Below are 24,552 nucleotides of genomic sequence, written 5' to 3' on the forward strand. Positions count from 1 at the left end.
AATTATTTCTAAAAAGTAATGCTCTCTGCTCTCTTTGAATATACTAATTGGGTTTCCAAATAGGCTACTTAAGAAATGCTAAATTTATGCATTTTATTATATTTATTATAAAAATAAATCAGTTGAACATGTAATAATCAGTAATGAAAAGATGACATAAAAATATGTCCAAAGAATAAAGAACCCTGCATGCTAGTTGATATGACATTGTAGGAACAAAAAGTGACATTAAGTAAAAAATGACCAGGTGCGGTGGCTTACACCTGTAATCCCAGCACTTTGAGAGGCCAAGGCAGGTAGGCCACCTGAGGTCAGGAGTTCAAGACGAGCCTCGCCAACATGGTGAAACCCTGTTTTTACTAAAAATACAAAAAATTGTCTGGGTGTGATGGTGCGCGCCTATAATCCCCGCTACTTGAGAGGCAGGAGAATTGCTTGAATCTGGGAAGCAGAGGTTGTAGTGAGCAGAGATCATGCCACTGCACTCCAGCTTGGGCAACAAAACTCTATCTCAAAAAACAGATAATAATAAAATAAAATAAATTTTAAAAATGAAGCAGCTGCGGATGTCAAATTTTACATACAGTTTTTTTTCATATAGAATAGGAATAAGTACTCATGAAGGACTATAACAAGGAATTTTCAATAATATTTTTTAAAGAGAAACTGAGAAAAAAACAGCAGCTCAGTCAATTTTTACATGGCTAAGATCTCACTTTAAATCTCTCTGAATCTCTTACAGATAAAAGAAACATGGGCAGATAATGGTAGTCCATGATACATGTGTTTAATTATAATCCTGAAATTTAAGGTATTAATGCATAGAAACTCCAGAGGCAATAGATTCTCTGGAATTCAGGCCAAGATCAACAGTGGTCTCGGCAGAACTGGCTGGACAGACAGTCAACATATTCAAGGTAAAATGAATATTGCTGTTGAGATGATGGGATGATACACTAATGGGAGTGATAATGCTGACAATTTTTATGATCAATTTTAAAAAATCAAAGGAAGCAAACCATCTCATTTCATTAAAATAATGGCATTGGTATTTGGAGGAAGTACACATTTCTAAAATGTCTATATTCCAATAGTTCTCTCTCATTGATACATATAGTATTTTAGATGATTGATGTGGAACTCACTGTAATTTCAAAAATTCATAGAATATTATTATGTCATGAAATCCATGCGGAGAAAGCAATTGCCGTTATAAATCAAAAAGACAACTCATATGGACAGGTCATATGGTAACAGGTTCTCCTTGGAATAGTATCCTTAAATCTAATTTATTCAATAAGTTACTTAAAGGTTAGGTATGATGAGATGAATTTCATGCTCAAATAACTTCAAAATATCATTATATTGCAACATTAAGAGATTAATTTTCTTGGAATTTAGACATACTTGCATTTATATTCATTTGAATCAACATGGTTCCATGGAATCCTACTTGAACATTTTCTCCATAATTTTATTCCCTAAAAGAATTTTATTAAGCAATATAAGATAATAGATAACCCAAAGGGCATTTACTGCTTTAATAGATAAATGAAGGTATCCAAATAGAAGGATACATTTTAAAAACTTTCACAATGTTACATTTTCAAATTTAGAAAATAGATGTTTTAATAGGGAAACGAATAGGTCCAAAACTTGACTTTTAGGGAATAATGTTTTACTTGGGGAACTAAATATTTTATTGCCTTTAATATTAAATATTTTACATGGTTAAAGATAATCTTGGTAATATAGCATCACATTCATAAATCAAACCCAAAATAATAACTTATATTTGCATAGTCCTTTGGAATAAACAAAGAGTGTTACATCCCCTTTAATTCTTAAAAACTCAACACTCTTTCCTGAAATTGTATCCTTACATCCCAGGAAGCAAGCTCAAATAATTAAAAATATATATTTGGGAAAATAGTCTCTCCAAAATTATTGGATTTCTGAAATGAAAATTAATGGAAATATGTTTTATCTCAATAGAATGATATTCAATCAAAAAATTGATGTAGGATGTATTCCAGTAAGTTAAATATGAATCACAAAATTCTACATATAATAGACAAAAACAAGTCAATGACATGAGAATTGTATCAGGGAAAAAATATTTTTTTGATCTAATTGAAAAATACAAAACGAAATTTTTGAATAAAAATAAAGAAATGGGCCAAGCACGATGGCTCATGCCTGTAATCCCAGGACCTTGTGAGGCCGAGGTGGGTGGATCATGAGGTCAAGAGATTGAGACCATCTGGGCCAACCTGGTAAAACTCTGTCTTTACTAAAAATACAAAAAGTTAGTTGGGCATGGTGGCGTTCGCTCGTAGTCCCAGCTACTTGGGAGGCTGAGGCAGGAGAGTCACTTGAACCCGGGAGGCGGAGGTTGCAGTGAGCCAAGATTGTGCCACTGCACTACAGCCTGGTTGACAGAGCAAGACTTCGTCTCAAATAAATAAATAGGCAGTGGCTCACACCTGTGATCCCAGCACTTTGAGAGGCTGAGGCAAGCAGAATGCTTTAGGTCAAGAGTTCGAGACCAGCCTGGCCAACATGTTGAAACTCTGTCTGTATTAAAAATTCAAAAATTAGCCGGGCATGGTGGTGGGCACCTGTGATCTCAGCTACTCCAGAGGCTGAGACAGGAGAATTGCTTGAACCCAGGAGGCAGAGGTTGCAGTGAGCCGAAATTGCATCACTGCACTCCAGCCTGTGCAACAATAACAAAATTCCGTCTCAAACTAAAAAAAAAAAAAAAAAGAAAGAAACAAGAAAACAAGAAATGATTATAACCTGATGCCATAAATATGGGAAAGAACCCATAATTCCCAGAACTGATATATTCAAACAGAGAGATAAATAACTGGTATTCCATGTGAAACAAAGCAAATTATCTGTTTTAAAAATCATCATCATAAAACTCTGAATCAGATGGCATCTTGCTGTGTCACACTTTGCAAAGTGTTTTGTGATCACATTAGCTCGGGGATACCCAAACTCCAGGCCACAGAGCAGTATGGGTCCTTGACCTGTTAGGACCTGGGCCACACAGCAGGAGCTGAGTGGCAGGTGAGCAAGCAAAGCTTCATCTGTATTTGAAGCCACTCCCCATTGTTTGCATTAACGCCTGAGCTCCATCTCCTGTCAGATTAGTGAGAACATTAGAGTCTCATAGGAGCAGGAACCCTATTGTGAACTGCACATGTGAGAGATCGAGGTTGTGTGTTCCTTGTGAGAATCTAATGCCTGATGATCTGTCACCGTCTCCCATCACCTGCAGATGGTGTGGTGAGTTTTATTATTTCATTATATATTACAATGTAATAATAATAGAAATGAAGTGCACAATAAATGTAATGTTCTTGAATCATCCCAAAACCATACTCCCCACCCACCCCTATCAGTGGAAAAAATGTCTTCCACAAAACCAGTCCCTGGTGCCAAAAAGGTTGGGAACCGCTGCATTCTCTTACTATGTTCTTCACGAAGTCCTATCGAGTAAGAGATAAGGCAGAACTTATGACGGTGGTCTTTACATGATAAAGTAGGTATTTCAGAAGGCAGCTTGAAGTAGGAATATAATTAATAAACTGGCGTCATAAAACCTAAATTGACTAGAACATAATAGGTACCAATTCCTACCTGTAATGGCTGAACAAGTGAGGGCAGGTAGTGTTACTCAACATCACACAGCTAGCAAGTGATCAGGAAGAGAATAAAGGCCAGACCTTTCAGTTTCTAAGTGAGGAGCCAACTCACAATACCATTTTGTTTGAAAAATAAATGTCTTTTAAAGAAAAGAGTCATAGCCTAACCTACTCATTGTATCCTAAAATTAGCCAAAAAAATAAAAAATAAATAAAAAATCCATGGTATTCATTTCCTAGGAATTAGGTCTGTGGCAACTTTAATTAATGTGAAATGGCACAAAAGATCTTCAAATAGTTTAGTCTACTGTATATGTCTTCAGCCATATATCAACACGTGAACAAGATAAAAAGCTCTCCCATTAATTATACTGACTACTTCCTTAATGAAGTGCAAAAGCGTTTGCCTAATCTGATTCAATTTATTGAATTAGGTTGCAGTTTTATCATTTTGGAAATCAGCTTCATTGTTTACAATCTGTCAATTCATTTCTAACAATTAAATAGCTCAGCATACAGCCATAATCAATTGAAAGCAATCTCCATTTTTAAGGTCTACTACCATTTGTAATGTGCATATTTCTGAAAGTGATATGTGATAGTTTGAACATACATTGTAACAGTAGCAATGACATTTTATATCCCTAAAACTTATTTTGCCCACAAGTCTATAAAGCGAGTTCAGTGTCATTAAGTCCCTAAAAAGTAAACATTTCATAACCAAATTTCAGTGTTATGAAATAATACTATTAGCAAAATCTATACAGGATACGTGAATATGAATAGCTTGACAATCTAAGACTTCTTATACCTAAACTATACATTTTAAAAGTTATTAATTTTATTTTTAAAACCAATGGAGTTGATTTGAGCATAGAAAGCAATAATATTGAATAACACTGGGATCAGCCTGTTTAATTACAATAATATGTTACATTTGTCTAGCTTCATCACTTGCAAGATGCTACTATAAATTGTGCCATTTGACATTCATGACCATTGGAGAAGCATAATTTTGATATAATAAAAAGATTCTTTTTACAGGTGAAAGAAATGAAGAATCAAAAAAAGATTGAATGGTTCAATTATTATATATTTCAAAAGACATGTGCCTGAAAGATTCCTATGAGTTTTGGGGATTGGCTTTTCTCTTGGGACTTTACTTTTTAAAACGGAAAGTCAAATCAAAGTAATTCTAAGTAAAGTTCAAGGTCTTTCACTTAAATATCTTTAGGGTTTATGTCCTTGTGTTATCATGTCTGATGATGTTTACTGTTTAAAATAATAAAACACATTCCATCCCTATTCCAAACCCTATCACGACTTTAAATATTTCTTTGTATTATGCTCAGTAATTGCCATGTCCTCCTATTGACTAATTTTACAGCTATGGAACCCTTTAGGGGTTCTCATGAAAGAAGGGGAGAGAAGACAAAAGAAAAAAGATATGTAAAAATCTCTTTCAACTGGAAAAAAAAAAAGTGTCTGTTAGCTTTACCATAGTCACATTTTTATTCAGAAGCTAACTATTCCATCCATTAAAAGCAGGGTAGCAAGTATGATTGCTTGAGAATATAAAGCATGCATCTCAAAAGTAATTTTACGTTACCATACAAAAAACTAGGAATGAATATATGAATGAGTACCTTTTAACTAGAAAGACACCATGTCATGTTTGGGAGAAAAATTAAAAGTAAAATAAAATAGAATCCACATATTTCATAATTAGAAGGGAACGAGGTGGTCTTCCCCAACCTACCTCCCTCTCAATGTAAAACTGCCTTCAAATTTAACTAACAACAGGAATTATAAAGCGGGAAAATTTACAGCTGATGTTTAGGGAGGGAGGATAAGTTTTCAAAAAAGTTGTATTGTTTTGTAACATAAACAATATAGCCTATTAAATAAATTGAATAGAAAAACTGTAGCTGACAACTTTTCATCCCAGTTTTCTCTTGAGCATTTCTGTCAGAAGGAAAAATTGAGGTTTTATTAGTAATACATTCCACTTTCTGACAGTTCTCCACACAGCAAGGTTATTTCTTACAGAAGCCAATGTAGACTTCTGTACAATTTGTTCTATTAGTCAGATTTCCGCCTCAGAAGTACAGAATATGATTCTATTGTATCATCCACTTTCAGATTTTCTGTAAGTCTTCTTAAGACTAAACATCACCATCATTTCCAAATTGCTATCAGCATGACTGTTCTTTTAATGCTCACAAGTTTGTCAATGTCTTACTAAAAATTGTGGTGCCATGACTGAACATAATATTCCAGATGCCATCTGAAGTGTAGAGCAAAATAGCACTATTGTTTCCCTTTATCTGGACTTTATATTCCTATCTATTAAGCTTAGCTTTATATTAGCACTTTCCAAAGTTTACCACAATGTTCATTTATATGGTTACAGAGCCAAATGAAATTCTTCATCATTTTTCATGCAGAATATGTTTAAATCAGGTCTTAAGTTAATGAGGGTAGGTAATCAAGTAGGGTAATAAATGTTTGGGGACACAAATTGCAAGGTTTTAGAAACACTATGATCTTTCTGGCTTTTGCCAGCTTCTCTAGAAATGTTCAGATGCAGAACTTTTGACAAAATTCAACAGCCCTTCATGCTAAAAACGCTCAATAAATTCGGTATTGATGGAACGTACCTCAAAATAATAAGAGCTATTTATGACAAACCCACAGCCAATATCATACTGAATGGGCAAAAACTGGAAAAATTCCCTTTGAAAACTGGCACAAGACAGGGATGCCCTCTCTCACCACTCCTATTCAACATAGTGTTGGAAGTTCTGGCTAGGGCAATCAGGCAAGAGAAAGAAATCAAGGGTATTCAGTTAGGAAAAGAAGAAGTCAAATTGTCCCTCTTTGCAGATGACATGATTGTATAGTTAGAAAACCCCATTGTCTCAGCCCAAAATCTCCTTAAGCTGATAAGCAACTTCAGCAAAGTCTCAGGATACAAAATTAATGTGCAAAAATCACAAGCATTCTTATACACCAGTAACAGACAAACAGAGAGCCAAATCATGAATGAACTTCCATTCACAATCGCTTCAAAGAGAATAAAATACCTAGAAATCCAACTGACAAGGGATGTAAAGGACCTCTTCAAGGAGAACTACAAACCACTGCTCAGTAAAATAAAAGAGGACACAAACAAATGGAAGGACATACCATGCTCATGGATAGGAAGAATCAATATCGTGAAAATGGCCATACTGCAGAAGGTAATTTATAGATTCAGAGCCATCCCCATCAAGCTACCAATGAGTTTCTTCACAGAATTGGAAAAAACTGCTTTAAAGTTCATATAGAACCAAAAAAGAACCCGCATCTCCAAGACAATCCTAAGTCAAAAGAACAAAGCTGGAGGCATCACGCTACCTGACTTCAAACTATACTACAAGGCTACAGTAACCAAAACAGCATGGTACTGGTACCAAAACAGAGATATAGACCAATGGAACAGAACAGAGTCCTCAGAAATAATACTACACATCTACAGCCGTCGGATCTTTGACAAACATGAGAGAAACAAGAAATGGGGAAAGGATTCCCTATTTAATAAATGGTGCTGGGAAAATTGGCTAGCCATAAGTAGAAAGCCGAAACTGGATCCTTTTCTTACTCCTTATACGAAAATTAATTCAAGATGGATTAGAGACTTAAATGTTAGACCTAATACCATAAAAATCCTAGAGGAAAACCTAGGTAGTACCATTCAGGACATAGGCATGGGCAAAGACTTCATGTCTAAAACACCAAAAGCAACGGCAGCAAAAGCCAAAATTGACAAATGGGATCTCATTAAACTAAAGAGCTTCTGCACAGCAAAAGAAACTACCATCAGAGTGAACAGGCAACCTACAGAATGGGAGAAAATTTTTGCAATCTACTCATCTGACAAAGGGCTAATATCCAGAACCTACAAAGAACTCAAACAAATTTACAAGAAAAAACAAACAACCCCATCAAAAAGTGGGCAAAGGATATGAACAGACATTTCTCAAAAGAAGACATTCATACAGCCAACAGACACATGAAAAAATGCTCATCATCACTGGTCATCAGAGAAATGCAAATCAAAGCCACAATGAGATACCATCTCACACCAGTTAGAATGGCGATCATTAAAAAGTCAGGAAACAACAGGTGCTGGAGAGGATGTGGAGAAATAGGAACACTTTTACACTGTTGGTGAGATTGTAAACTAGTTCAACCATTATGGAAAACAGTATGGCGATTCCTCAAGGATCTAGAACTAGATGTACCATATGACCCAGCCATCCCGTTACTGGGTATATACCCAAAGGATTATAAATCATGCTGCTATCAAGACACATGCACACGTATGTTTATTGCGGCACTATTCATAATAGCAAAGACTTGGAATCAACCCAAATGTCCATCAGTGACAGACTGGATTAAGAAAATGTGGCACATATACACCATGGAATACTATGCAGCCATAAAAAAGGATGAGTTTGTGTCCTTTGTAGGGACATGGATGCAGCTGGAAACCATCATTCTTAGCAAACTATCACAAGAACAGAAAACCAAACACCGCATGTTCTCACTCATAGGTGGGAACTGAACAATGAGATCACTTGGACTCGGGAAGGGGAACATCACACACCGGGGCCTATCATGGGGAGGGGGGAGAGGGGAGGGATTGCATTGGGAGTTATACCTGATGTAAATGACGAGTTGATGGGTGCTGACGAGTTGATGGGTGCAGCACAGCAACATGGCACAAGTATACATATGTAACAAACCTGCACGTTATGCACATGTACCCTAGAACTTAAAGTATAATAATAATAAAAAATTTAAAAATTAGAAAAAAAAAAAAAAAGAAATGTTCCTGCCAACACTTTCAGAGCAATTTTACATCTTTACAAAGGACAGAGTAAAGTTGTGAAACTTATCCCCCAAAAGTATGGAGAAAATAAAAAGAAGTTCCAACATTTTAAGGTTAAATATTCAAGAACTAACTTATAGCACATCATTAAGGGAAGGAGTTGAAGCTTTGAGGTTAGCCTCAGAGAGGAAAGCCTATCAAAGAGAGAGGCTAAAAAATAAATAAATAAAATAAAAATAAAAATAAACTGTTTATCTTGTTTTGCATTAAAATAAGCAATATTTGTATTTCTCACATTTCTTGTTTAGGATGGGACGTAAGATACCCACTGCACTTCCTACTGGTTAAAAAATTATAGCAAGCAATAAAAGACAACATGTGACACACTCATGATGTAACCAAAGGATTAAAACACTAAGAATTTCACAAATAAATGGATATCTGCAAAGCTCCAAATCTCCAGGTAATCTATACAATATCCAATGTCATAATCAAAAGTTGACTCTGAAAATCTGATTTGCTTTTCTTAACATAAGTAAACTTCTCTTGTCAAAGGAGGCATCATATTACTAAAAGGAAGCAAATAATACCTTGCAGTTAGTCAATTAAGGACATTAGCAACTTCATTATGGGAAATCTACTGAGAGAAAAGTGTAAGCAGATTGTAATTCTTAGTACAGACCAGTGTAGGCATATGAGACTACAGAACTCAATAGAAACTTGGAAGAGAGAAATAAATTAGGGAAGAAAGTATGGCAATTTTCTTCTAAATTAAGTAGATGAGAGGACTGTCCAGAAGTCTAGTAATATGTGGTTATTTAATTAAGTCTAAAAATAACAGACCATTGCTCTAAGAGATTAGAAAGAAATGATTTTTGTGAATATCTATGCTAGTAACAGACTGAGGGCATATTGTGATTTAACAGAAGTACTCTGTCATAACACGTTACATAGGGAAAAAAAGTAAATATATTTCTTATGTAGTTTATCATAACAAGAGCTATATTTACATTCAGTTAAATTAAGAAATATATTTTATTTATATGTATTAAATTAATTATGTATCAAGGTACTGGATGTACAATGAAAATTCTAATCTTTAAGAATTGTATAATATAGTACAAATGTAGTTATCTATACCTGTATATGCAGGAATTGTAAAGAGTAATATGTTCCCATGGACATGGTGGGGAGGAGGACACAACACACTGGGGCCTCTTGGGGGGTAAGGGGCTGGGGCAGAGATAGCATTAGGAGAAATACCTAATGTAGATGACAGGTTAATGGGTGCAGCAAACCACCATGGCACATGTATATCTATGTAACAAACCTGCATGTTCTGCACATGTACCCCAGAACTTAAAGAATAATAATTTTAAAAAAGAGTAATATGTTCCATGCTATGTTATTTCTATAAATATCACTTCTTTCGAGCATCAATTTAGAGATTTATATTCCATCAATTGTTGATGATTATGCTTAAATGTAACCATCATAACCTATAAACAAACAAATAATGCCTTCCATATACTTAGTATACCTCCATCAGGCTCTAGACTCTGCATCTTTAATCTAGAGGCTAACTGTGCTTAATGGGATTTTAGAAGCTACATTAACACACCAGTGTTTAATTTTGTAATTGTAAGGCATAATAATTTCTCTCAGAAATCCTTTACCAAACATGTATTAGCCATATTCATTGAATAAATATTTAGTTTGGAATATCTGCTCTGTGCCAGGCAATATTCTACACACCAGCGATACCAAAGTGAACAAAACAGGCCAAAATCTTCCAGAGGCTACATTCATGTGCATGTCTACTGCACCTCACTTGGACTTCTCATAATACTTAGCCTAGTGACTTGCTGGATGTGGTAGACTACCAATGGCCTCCAAAATTCAGCCCATGTCCTAATCCAGGAAATGTGTGAATGCTACTTTATATAAAAAAAATAAAATAAAAATAAATAAATAAATAAAAAATCTTTGTAGATGTGATTATGTTAAGGATCTTAAGATAGGAGATTATCCTGTATTATCTAATGTAGCCTAAATACAATGACAAGTGTCCTTACAAGAGAGTCAGAGGGAGATTTTACATACACACACACACACACACACACACACACACACACACACACACGAAGGCAACATTACCACCGAGTCAGAAATTGGAGAGCCAGGCAGCCACGAAACCAAGAAATGCCTGCAGCTCCCAGAAGCTCAAAGAGGCACGAACTGGATTCTCCCTTAGAGCCTCCAGAGCGGGTACCCTGCTGACACCATGATTTTAGCCCAATGATGCTGATTTTGGACTTGCAACCTCCAGAACTCTGAGAGTATAAATTGTGGTTTTGCCGCTAAGCATATGGCAATCTGTTATGCCAGGCACAGGAAACTAATAGAGTGCTCCGTTCAGGTTTGAAAACTAAATAAATTGCATGATGAAGTCTAATGTTTAGGTTAGCCTTACAAAAAGGAAAACAAAAAAAGAAGACATACCTTTTAATTTTTCTCTTCAAGAAAAATGCAAAGGGAACATACATTAAGTAGTTATAGGTTAAATGTGCTACACTCAACAAAATGTCTAGTTATCAAACCTCTCAAATGTTTCCTACATATATAAATATATGAAAACACATACAAACATATTGCATAAACATTAAGTGTTTAAATAGTTTACATGAGATTTATTATTTTGGTAAGGCATACAGTAGCTTGTTATGTTTAATTCATTAGTGAAGATAAACCAACCATTTGTGGCTGTTTGACTCGTGCATTTTTCTGTTCTCCTTACTTGTGAGTATCCCAGTGGAATACAGAGCATTTATTATAATAAACTTCTCAACATACAAGGCACTTTTTTTTTTTTTTTTTTTTTTGAGATGGAGTCTTGTTCTGTTGTCCAGACTTGAGTGCAATGGTGTGATCTCAGCTCACTGTAACCTCCACTTTTTGGGTTCAGGCGATTCTCCTGCCTCAGCCTCCTGAGTATTACAGGCACCCGCCACCACAGCCAGCTAATTTTTGTATTTTAGTAGAGATAGGGTTTCACCATGTTGGCCAGGCTGGTCTCGAACTCCTGACCACAGGTGATCCACCCGCCTCGGCCTCCCAAATTTCTGGGATTACAGGCGTGAACCACCGTGCCCAGCCTAGGCACAGTTTTACATTGTAAATTTTCTCCTGAGACGTTGAAATGTTCGTTGAAATGTTTAATGCATTTAAACTATTACAAATGCTAATATTACAAAAGAGGTTTTTTAGATATTGTTGCTGTTTACTAATTAGTAGAAAAAAAAACATTAAATTTGAAATACGTTTTTGAATTCACCACACGAGAACATTTTTCTCTAAACTTTTTTAGAGATAAGAATGTTTCAGTGGGATTAACTCTAGATTAATATTGCCCCAGTCCAGTATTTTTTCCAAAATGATAAATTTGTAAGTTATAAATTCTTACCTTTTAAGCATAAGGTATGTGTGTATAATTGCTTTCTTTACCCTGAATACTTATTAGTCACATGTCTACAAGATCACAGTGACAGAAAAGACATATCCAAGAGACGAAACTATAAATCATTCATTCATTTAATTTGAGTGTATTTTTAAGAAAATATTAAATAATTTTTATGTCAAAGGCAAATACTGGGGACTCAATTAATTCTTAATATTTTTATGAAATGCATCTCAAAATTAATTTGCATACTGACTTAAAGATGAAATCAGAAATTTGGCAAATACACTATCCAAATTGCATTCCTGAACAAGAGGGGAATATTTTGAATTCTTAAATAACCCCTCTCTTAATTTTAAATAGACATCATCTTAGAAAAAGTTGAATGTTATTGGAAGTCTGTTGCTAGGATGAATTATTCCAAACTGGTAGTTATTATCAAAAATGATTTATGACAAGGGCTCAGTCAAAATAAATGTAGTGACCACAGCAGGAGGTATTGCCTTGTGTGACTCTACAAAGAACCTTCTTTCTTTCATTAGCTTCAACTTCTGGTTGCTATGGCATCCGGTGACAACCATAACTTTTAGAAATTATCACCATCTGCCCACGCCCCTTCTAAGGTTACACACAAGCCCACTCAAGCAGCCAAAATAACACATCAAAATTCCACAAGCAATCTCAAAGTTTGTTGTTTTGTTTTGTTTTTGTTTTTGTTTCAAGTATAGATACCTAAATTCTTAAATATTAAGACTAGGAAAATACATTTTTAAAAAATAGTCTTTTTTTTCCTAAGAAAACAAATGCACCCAGGGAAAACTATTATTTAACTCCAATATTCAATACTTGAAACAATAAAAGAATGATTAGGACTGAATCAATAGGGTTTTTTTGTTTGCTTGTTTGTTGTTTTGTTTTGTTTTTGAGACAGAGTCTCGCTCTGACGCCAGGCTGGAGTGCAGTGGCGCGATCTTGGCTCACTGCAACCTCTGCCTCCCAGGTTCAAGGGATTCTCCTGCCTCAGCATCCCGAGTAGTTGGGATTACAGACGCATACCACCATGCCCAGCTAATTTTTGTATTTTTAGTAGAGACGGAGTTTCACCATGTTGGCCAGGATGGTCTCCATCTCTTGACCTCACGATCCGCCTGCCTCAGCTTCCCAAAGTGCTAGGATTACAGGCGTGAGCCACCGTCCCCCGGCTGATCAATAGGTATTTATAAATTTGTCTAAATTAATCCATTTTCTTTTCACAGGACAAAGTTAGGCAACTTTGAAGATACATTTACATCTTTTTATCGTTTTCAAATGTTACTTCTCAGAATACAGAAGTACAGGCCAATATTAATAAATAAAGTCCTGCAAATTTAAAAGTCTATATAATCATAGTTAGTGATATTCCCCCAATACACTAAAGCATTTGGTAGACTGTTTGGGGAGAAAGATGTTACATACTTCTTGAGAATTATAAAATTTATTTAAGATCTTTAGATTTCCAGTTAATGTTTTAAGACAGTAAAGATACGTTCCCTAGTATATGAAGACATTACTCTGTATTCCCTAAAATCTAAACTTCTGCATCTAGAAAAAGTTTACTTAAAAAGAGAAAAAATACTGAATATACGAAGGTAACGCCATTCATGTGCAATAGTCAAACTTCCGGCAACCTAAAATCTTCGGACTAATGTTTAAAAGTTGAAAGTAAGCAAAATAGTAGTGAGCTGGCTCACACACCCTGTTCTAAAGCAATTCACTGAAGTCTACAGGCACTAAACTAACTTCCTTCTTTCCTTTCTCTCTCTTTTTTTTTTCTCTCTCTCTCTTTCCCTCCCTCTCTCCCTCCTTCTTTTCTTTTCTTTTCTCTCCTCTTCTCTCTTTCTTTCTTTCTCTTTCTTCTTTCCCTTCCCCCCTCCCTCCCTCCTTCCTTCTTTCCTTCCTTTCTCCTCTCTCTCTCTCTCTCTCTCTCTCTCTCTCTCTCTCTCTTCTTTCTGACGCAGTCTTGCTCTGTTACCCAGGCTGGAGTGCAGTGGCGCAATCTCGGCTCACTGCAACCTCCACCTTCCGGGTTCAAGCGATTCTCCTGCCTCAGCCTCCCGAAGCTGGGACTACAGGCACCCGCCACCGCGCCCGGCTAATTTTTCGTATTTTTTTTTAGTAGAGACGGGATTTCACCGTATTAGGCAGGATGGTCTTGATCTCCTGACCTCGTGATCCGCCAGCCTCGGCCTCCTAAAGTGGTGGGATTACAAGTGTGACCACTGTGCTCGGCCTTAAGATTTTCATATGCAGTATAAAAGATTTTCCTATGTCATTCCCAAGTCCCAAATTTTCTAAACAGAAATTTTTATCATTCAGTTAAACATAAATAAGCAAGGATTAGCCAAGTACTACCTATTTCATTTTTCCAAATCTCAAATTGGAATTAGAATATCAGGCAGTAGGATTCAGTTACTTGAAAAGCATGATTAAACAAATTGAAATGATAATAGCCGCCTTGTAATTGGGCAATTTTCAGCTACTGATTTCGTTTTTTTGTATCTCAATTTTTCATGCACAAAATTAGTATAAAAATTTTTCATGGAATTTTCAATTATTTACCATTAAAAATTTTGGTGGCTAGGTATGGTGGCTCATGCCTGTAATCTAAGAACTTTGGAAGGTCGAGGCAGATGTGTTACTTGGGTCCAAGAGTTCAAGACCAGACAGAACAACATGAAGAAACCCCATCTCTAGAAAAAAAAAAAAAATACAAAAATTAGCCAGGCATGGTGGCCTGTGCCTGTAAGTTCTAGCTACTCAGAAGGCTGTGGTGGGAGGATCTGTTGAGCCCAGGAGGTCCAGGCTGCAGTGCGCCATGACTGAGCCACTGCACTGCAGCCTGGGTAACAGAGAGAGACCCTCTGTCTTAAAAACAAAAATAAAAATAAAAATTATTGCTGCCTTGCTGAAAAAAATATTAAATATATAAAATGAACAAATAGCTGAAATAGCTACAAATTCAACTCAATGATTTTTGTTAAATATCCACAAAAGTGAATGAACTGTTTAGACATTACTGCAAAAATAAAGATGAGTTAGAGACAGTCATTGATGTCAAGAAACTTCTACCCAAATATGAAATATGAAATAAAATTACTTCATGATTATATTAAAGCACACAAAAAGACAAATGTTACAAAGAAAAATAAAACATTGATACAGGAATTTAGAGAAAAAAGAAAAACTCTCTTCTCATCTTGCCAGATTACCTTTATTGCATCAGCTGTATTGTAATACATGACATTTATATGTTCATATGTATATTTCCTCAATATACATATGATAAAGAAAAAACAATATAAATATTATATATTATAATATCAGCAATATTTTAATTTGCTCATGTATCTGGCTCATTTCCTGATGAAACAATAAAGATGGGCAAACATATGTTTCCATAAATAAAATAATTAATGAACCCATTCAGGTGGTAGAAATCAAATGAATGAATTTTGCTGCAGTGCATTATTAAATTTGTTTATGGTATGGAGCTTATGTAGTCAAGACTATTCTTTTACTTATACATTTTCAAAATTCTAAAAATAAACATTTTTCATATGGTTCTGACAGAAACGTATTAGTTTGCAAAAAATTACGAGACATTTCTATTCAACCAAGTTACTGTCTTTTGTTTGGATGCATGTCTATCAGTTTCTGGAATGCTAAACAAGTTTAAAATCCAAAGACCTGGGTTTGAACAACCACTGACAGCTACAGCTGAGTGACCTTGAGAAAGTCACTGATTTTCTCTGAACTTCGATTCCTTAATAAAAAAATAGGAATAATAATTTGATGTTTGATATTTGTGGTAGGATTAATTAAAATAACTTCTAGCACTGTGCTCAGTTAAGCTTTTGTTTTATTTTAAATAAAGAAAAGATGGTAATCATAATGCAGTTTTGAAATAAATTATCTCAGTAACATTATCTTAGTGTGCACAAAATATAATTGATGTGTGTAAATATTGATTTACAGGTATATATAAAAGCTATGACATTGGCTGATTTTTAATATTTTTTGGCATAAGTGAGTAGCAGCCTTACCTGTTGGTGGAATTATCCCAGGAGACATGAGACCAGGGACAGAATGTGGCATGATGTGAGAGTTCTCTGGGGAGGTGACACTTTGAGTCCTCTTAGGAGGCCTTCCAGGTCTAGAACTGAAACAAACAAACAAAAAAATTTTACAATTAAGCTGTTGTCTTACACATCATTTCAAAGTTGTTTCAAGTGGTAACATGGACTGTAAATAAATTTGTTTCAAGGACGGTTGCTTTTGCAGTTAGATGTAATAGACTTCCATCACTAATTAGATTACATGCTGAATTCATTTTCCTCATTGAAGATCAGCCACTCCTGATGCATAATTCATAGCCTGCACCTCGTTACCTGCTTCTTCATATTAATATCTATACACAGTTTGAATTGCCTCGTTTGCATATGCTAAAGTTCTGCATGCAGCCTTCAGCACGAAAATTATGCACTAACTTGTAATAATTATTACAGTCAGCCTGCTATTGATTTATGAGACTTTTAAAAACCAAATATGTGTAGTACTTGTAATGAATGATATTTTAAGGTTCTTCAGGAAATTAAAAGGCAATGGCTGCCTAAGGAAATGTTCTGCTTGTTTGATTTAATACTACAGTTAGCTGGGAGGTGGAATGAAAGAGTGATTCAGACCTATAGCACATTTTTCAATGATATGTTTTATTACTTCGCACTGCTAGCCTGATATCTAGATGATAAATGACAATACATATCTAATGTGTGAAAAGGTCTTGCAATTTCTTTATTTTTTGTCATTTAAAAGATAAGTCAAGTTATCATTTAACCCTTATTCTATTTAAGTGAACATCCCCCACTAAGTTCCCTTACTTTTAATATACTAAAATGTACTTGAAAGGCTTAGGATTATTTGTAGGATATCATTAAGGAACTGCCAGCGTAGCATCTCATACCTACCTTTAGGATAAATAAAAATACTTTGTGTTTTAGCAATACTGTGCTTTACATGCCCATTACACAAGATTAATTATTACAGTTATAAAAGCAGAGGTAGAGACATCTATTTGGAATCATTAATGGAAAACAACCATTGTACATAATCTTACAATTTTTTAAAAGAAAGTTTTAGCATCGTGTTTTCACTTTTTGCCTCTGTATCATAAATGTGCTTTTATGAAATGCTCTCCCATCATGTATTTGGCCAAAATGTGCCTAGATATTTCAAAACTAACAGATATAGCCTCATAAATAAGCATTTTCATGTTTTGCCTTTGCTGAGATCCCTAGATTTATCAGAAGATTCAAAGACTTTATCTATTTAATTTAGGTAGGTAATGTATGTGGTCATTGAGCAAATAATTATTAAGTGCGTGCTGTTTACAAAGAGGTGCACTATGGAAGCTAATTTAGGAGAATGGGTTCTTAGACTTCAGAAGTTTGCATTCTTGCCAAAAGGAAAGAATCTGTTGCATAAACAACTATGATGCAAATTGTAATGTGCTAAATCACATAAGAAAGTTGCAATTCGAATACTAATTGGAGGTTAGGATGGATGGTGATACTACCATGTCATGGGAAGGAAGAAGGCAGCGAGAACATTAGAAGAGAATTCTGAAGGAGAGTTAAGCATGGAGAAGAAAAGAATAGAAGAAAATTACACTCCAGTGAGAATGTGAGAAAGAAATGAAAGCATGAAAAATGTATGGTTATACAGGATTGTTTCAAATGAGGTGAAACAAGTCAAATAGGAAGAGGAGCAGTGATTGAGACTGTCAGAGTTATTGCCTAGGGCTAGATCCTGGAGGATGTTGGAAAAACAGCAAGACTGTTTGCTTGTCTTTCTGTTTTGTTAACCAATAGGGATATTGTCCTGCTTATTGTTCCTGAAGTATCTATCAAGCTACTTCCTCTTATTATTACTTTCTCATGATTACTCCTCATTCTCAGTTTGGTTTTTAACTCTCGTTACTTGTCTGTGGTCAATCAACAGCCCTCTGATAGTATCCATTTTCCTTGAGTGATCTCTTTTATTAGCATCACTTAGATGCTAAGGGCTAAGGGCTAAATATATCTACAGACCATATCTTTCTCCTGGGATTCAGACAGATTAATGCTTATGTGCTGGAAATCTCTGCTTGGATGTTCTATAATAATCTAAGACTCAGCTTGTCTAAATCTGAACTCAGCATCTATCCCATTAAAACCTATTTTGCTTTTCCCTGGTTCAGCAAAATGGAAACTAACTGACTAAGCCAAAAATCCAGGAGTCACTTGTGTCTTTTGTATACTCAAATATTACCTTTCTGAGGATATCTTTCTAATCTATTTTCTCTTCTATGTCCCCACTCCTACCTTTCAGATCAATCCCTCATTCTTGATACATGGTTACAGCTTTCCAAACCTTCCAAGACACATATTCAATTTTGTCCCACTCCAGAATCTAGAGTCCAGAGTCTAAATAACTCTCCATGCTAATTCCAGGAGGATTTTTATAAAATGCAAATTTGACCTTGCCTTCCATTTGCTTAAAGATATCAATGGTTCCCTACTGGATTCACAATTCTTGACATGGCACCAAAACCATTTCAATACTTGATCCCTGCTGACTTTTTCAATTTCAACATTTTATTCCTACATTCATAGCTTATATTTGACCCTACTCAGTTTCTTAACAGTTTCCTGAGTGGCTCTGGTCTCCTATTACACTGTCTTTAAAGATGCTTTGCCATCAAAGCCCTTTTCTATGCCACCCCATCCTCATTCTCATTTTATCTGACTAAACCTGACTACACTTTAATCATCCTTCTTACCAACCACTTCTAGTTAGTATTTTTTCTATGCTCTATGATAGAGCATGGGGAACCTATAATTCTTCCTGCACTGATTGCAATAATCGGATTATTTGCTTATCTACCAAGGCTACTTGACAGAAATTGCACAAAATATGTCTGTGTGTCCTTAAAATGTAACTCAGTGTCTGGTTCACTCTATGTAGTAAAATAATAAAAATAATAATAATAACTCTATTTGTAAAGCCATTTCTCCCAAATTCTTCAAGTATACTACCTTATCAATTCCAGGGTCACAAAGTTTCCAAGAAACGAAAAGTAAGACACAAAAAGCGTCTGAAACTCTAAGTCGAAACATAATGCTAAATGTACGTCTCAAGTCCAGAGAAAATAGAATAGAGATTTTGGGAGATCTCAGGCAAGATGCTACAGAAAAAGTGGGAAAGGAAAAGGAAGTTAAAAGATGGGAAATGTATAGCCCTTTAACTTGTTTTGCTTTTAAAGAAAATCAAACTACTTAGGAGTACTTTATTATTCTGGCCACAGGAATTGTCCCCACAGCCCTCACTCTAGAAGTGAAGTGAGGCTACTAAGTAGGAACACTTTAATTCACGCTGTGATTAGAATAGACCCGGTGGGCTCCTTTCACCACAGATATCTCCTGCCCAATCTATCACATTGCCTCAAATTCCACCAATGGAGATTTATTGCTTTCAGTCTTTAAGCTTTAAGTTCTTTTAAAATCTTTCATTAAAATGCAAATACTCTTGGTGCTGGTAACACCCTAAAGCCATCAGCTAACACCCTACTGGGGATTACTTTCAATTAGGTGAGAGCAAGGTCTTGGGATACCTTTGCAAAGAATGAAAGGGACTGGAAGAAAATACTTGTAAGGACAAGTAAATCACTTACTCTTTTGCCTAAGAACAGGACAACAACTATGAACCTCTCCTTGGAGTTATTCCCAACTTCTTGGCTGAGGAGAAGTTGGAAAATTTATTTATTAACAAGACTTTCCTCTATCCCTTCATGACCTACAGTTAGGTCCCCTTATTGACAGGCTTGATATTTTATCCTTACTAGAATCCTGTTCACTAACTCCTAAGGTATTTGAATGGGAAGATAACTGTGAAATAATTGAATATTTAAATTTCTTTCAAAGGCATTTTAGGGAACTTCCCAGAGAACATGAGTAATAATCTGGCCAAAATCACATATTTTATGGCCTGGATTGATCCAGCTATGATACTGGTTCTACCAATTTACTAGAAGCTGTAGATTTGACCAAGCTACCTAACTTACCAGAAAATTTGATGAAATCAGGATTTCTTTAAGAAGCGTTTTGTATGCTTTGTTAGAAATTAGTTATTCTTAAAAAGAAAATACTTAGAAAAACAAAAACTTAACTGAAAAGAGGAAGCGAAACAATGAAAAAAGCATTTTCTTTTGGAACGTTCAATTGCCTCAATGTAGCCACTATCAACCCATCATTTTCTACAACAGTGACCCATTTCTATCCCAGAGGATTAGAGCAAGCTGAACTCTCCTAGCACTAATCAAACGGAAGACCTCACTTAAATAATTACACTTAATAGCTTGAATAAAATCACAATTTATGATTTTGGTAATTGTTTTTGCCAGCTTCATGCATTAGCTGTAGTACAGTCTTTAGTATTTTCAAACATCTGCATTAAAAGAGGAAAGAAATAGCTTAGAGACGTCCACATCCACATTTAATATCCTAAACACTAGGGAACTCACCCAAGCATACTTTCTCCTGAAGTTCTAAATAAAAAGCTTACCCACCCACTCCCATTCCCACCCCACCACACACAGACAGATCGCCGGGTGGGGGGGGTCTTCTTTCCTTAGTTTTTAACACTAAATCAATCTCATGCTAATTTCAGTCTCTCTCCTACAACTGTACAATGTTTACTAACTTTTCCAGGTCCATTTATTGTTTTTATTTAAAGTGAAGTCAAAATTGAACTTAACAAAAGTGATAGTAATTAATAAGAAGCTTAGGGCATCAAAAGAGCGAGAGATGTTAGAGTACATTATAGAATTTTCAATACCCAATATTCTCTGTGGACATCATCTTTTGTTAATCTCTTCAGTAGTTTTGGAGAAATTAAGCTCAATTCTCTTTCTAAGAGTTGGGGCAGAGAAACGAATAAAATTCAGAAAATAAAAAAGAAAAAAAGAAGAAGAAGAAAAAAAACACCTGTGGTGTCTACACATTGGAAAATATGAAGACAGCTGCCCAGCAGAAATTTTAAGTCCAAATCCTACCTGCCTGGAGAAAAGAAAGAAAAGTTCCATTCAACCATTCATTCATTCATTCATTCATTCATTTCCCAAGAGAAAAGAGCTACTGTATACAAGCACAGGGCTAGACATTAGGGTTTCAATAATAAAGACATAAGCCCTTCTATGAGAAGGACGATAACATTCTATAGTCTGTGGGGTAAGTGCAGTAGAGGGATACATGGCAGCAAATGAGCACTGAGATTAATCTTTGGACACAAACAAGCATTTACTAGAGAAAGCAACTTGCTCTGCTAATCTACAAGAGTTCATTTGCCCTCTCCAATCTATTTACCCAAGGAAAGCTCCAACTCTGTGTTTATATTCTCCGTATTTTTTTCTAGTAAAGTGCTTCTACAAAAACAAGAGGTTTGCAAACTGTATATATGTACGTATGTGTATAATATACATTTTATATATATACATATTAATAATTTATTTCTGATGGGAAAGTTACAATTTGCTTAATGATTTGCATACCCACTTGAACATTATGGAATCATGAAGAACCGTGTTTATAAGTGTATGATAACACAGGGGAATGCTTACGTTCTAAGTAACATGAAAAAGCAAGATACAAACCTGTAGATATGGACATATGAGAGCACAAGAGACAGAGAAATCAAGTAAAGGAAGCAATAAATACACAGAAAAAAAGACTGAAAGGAAATATGCTAAAATATTGAATGTTTATCTTTGAATTTCTGAATGGAGAGTTACTTTTTTTTTACATTTGAAGATTTTAGTTTCTCTGTCATAAACGTACATTATGTTTAAAATATAAAAACACAGGTTTTTTTTTTTTTTGTTTTTTTTTTTTTGTTTTTTTTTTTTTTAACACGAGGTCTCACTCTGTTGCTCAGGTTGGAGTGCCATGGTGTGAACACAGCTCACTGCATCTTTGACCTTCTTAGGCTCAGGTGATCCTCCCTGCTCAGCCTCCTGAGCAGCTGGGACTACAGACACACAGCACTTTGCCCAGCTAATTTTTGTACCTTTTGTAAAGCGCGAATTTCACCATATTGCCCAGGCTGGTCTCGAACTCCTGGGCTCAAGCTATCCACCCGCTTCAGCCTGCCAAAGCACTGGAATTACAGGTGTGAGCCACCGCATCCCAACATAAAACAAACTTTTAAAACTCATTTGACTTCAACAACTTGAATCATATTTTTCAGAGACTTCATTGTGTACAAATCATGACCCTGACTAAACTTTATTAGTGCTCAAAGTTTGCCTGTATCTCATATCATTAACCACATAGAATTGTCCTTTTAATCTTTCCCTTCCATTTGAGTTCTAAAATATCTGCTAAAAAGCAGATGATTATAAACAAAAATGTTGTCCCTGTGAAAACTATAAAATATGAAAAGTACAAATAATCTTTGACATCATCTAGTTAAATAAACCTCAGGAAACAGACTCATCTACACAAAAGGATATAAAGGACTTTCTAAGATTAATGTATGTATATCAACATTTCACCAAAAGAAGCGACTGTTTGGAATTCTCCGTTTATCAATGCATAGCTGTCCCTTAGAAAGACGTTGTTAACTTGTTAGTTGAACTTTTTCTTTTTTCAGTTTCCTGAGCGGCAACAATCCAAATAATCCAGAATCTATATGATTAACATTATTTTCCCTTCTAATGCAATTTTTTTTCCTATTGCTGGTAAAACTTTGAGGGATACACTTTTTAAAATGGCGACTAATGTGAACACGTTTTCATTCTCATGCTCCATATTTGTTTGGACTTTTAGTGTTCTCTGTGTAGGTGTGTGTCTCAGTCATGTGCACTTCTCAGTACAAACAGGCTATGAACTAATGCATCAAACAGATTACTTTCCCACACTCACCTAAATACAGAGGTCCATAGGCACCCTGCTTACAAATACCACCAGTGGACACCTGGAGAGCACTTTCAGCTTATTGGCTGAAATATGTTTTGTGGAAGAACTTGACAGATTCCTGAAGGTTTTAATATTTTTAATATTTTAATATTTTTGTTTATTGGGGCAAGTGCTCAGAGTTTTTACTATGTTATTATGCATTACAAATCTCCAAGAATGGGGTAACATAGGCATTTATTAAACTTAGTTCACCATGAAACCTGCCATTTCTAGGGAGTTTGTTTGTTTGTTTAAAGACTTGTGCTCTAAATGATTGTGATATACTCAATGGTATGATTTACATTCGAATTATGAAAATTCCTCATCTCTCAACAGTATCAAACCATGTTGTATATGTCATAGGACACATGAGAATTATTCTCCAAAAATTAGGAAAACAGCAATTCACATATTCCACCAGATGCCAGAATTGGGGGCTTTACCCTTACCTCCCACCAATATGTCCTGAACATTTTGGTTACCATTATCTATTAATATTACTGCATACATATTTGACCAAATTCTGTAGTTAAAGTTGAATACTGAGCAATGTAAGAAATAATTGGGTCAAAGGGAAAGGGTTACAAAGCAGGTGGTCATCTAATTTGAAACATTTTTACTCTCTAGCAGAAGAAATGCAAGAGCTCATCATTACCAAAAAAAAAAAAAAAAAAAAATTAACATCAGTAAACTAAAAGCATCATTAACAAAAAATAAACAGAAGTTAAAATTAGCTACTCTGGTGAGGATAAATTATTGTGGCCTCTGACCTCAAAAGTCACACTGTATACAACTAAAACAGTACAAGACATTTATTTAATATGAAACCTGTTTAAAAGGCCAAAGACAAAATATCTGAAGTCTCCAGCTCAGTTGGAGCTGCTACATACTGAATAAGGAATTACCCCAAAGAAAGAATTAAAACATATTGGAATGTAACTAAGCCACTCTTAAGCATTTGTGTATTAAGTGTTAACAATTAATGACAGCCTAAAATACTAAAGAGAGTTCCTGTCATAGGTAGTTGGGATAATCTCACTCTCACTCCTAAAGCTTCTAAGCCCTCTTCTCCTTTTTAAGAATATACATAAGGTCTAAGTTAAGAAGATATTTAAAATCCATTGTGTATATTGGTTATACTAATCTTAGAATATATTATTATATTAAACTTAGTTTAAGATATTTTAACTTAATGAATATATTTTCGGAGCTTAACCTTCATCAGATCAGGGAGATGGATATATTCTTGCCTCAACTGGAATTCTTTACATCAATGGTAAATGTTTCTTTATAAAGTGAATCAAGTCACTTACCACTTGATAAGTAAATGCATCAAATAGATTACTTTCCCACACTCACCAAAATACCGAGGAATATTTTGTGAGACTGAAAAGCTGTTCAATGCAACTTAAAGTTTTAAAGAGACATACAATTTAATACTATTTATTTTTACCTTTCTATAGCATACATTATACATCTACATATATGATTTCTCCCAAAGTTCATACCATTTGCAAATTTCATTCAGTGGCATGT

General features: G+C 35.1%; 1 protein-coding gene across 2 annotated transcripts in view; it reads right to left on the reverse strand.

The window, feature by feature from the left end:
- Positions 1-24,552, reverse strand: part of DACH1 (dachshund family transcription factor 1) — a 430,832-nt gene that overhangs the window by 230,993 nt on the left and 175,287 nt on the right. For both annotated transcript variants that reach the window (XM_050766573.1, XM_050766574.1), the window contains exon 2: positions 16,072-16,187. In XM_050766573.1, the coding sequence (XP_050622530.1) occupies positions 16,072-16,187 (116 nt within the window). The remainder of the gene's footprint in view (positions 1-16,071; positions 16,188-24,552) is intronic.

The sequence above is a fragment of the Macaca thibetana genome, chromosome 17 (genome assembly GCF_024542745.1).
Source record: "Macaca thibetana thibetana isolate TM-01 chromosome 17, ASM2454274v1, whole genome shotgun sequence".
Lineage (NCBI taxonomy): Eukaryota > Metazoa > Chordata > Mammalia > Primates > Cercopithecidae > Macaca > Macaca thibetana.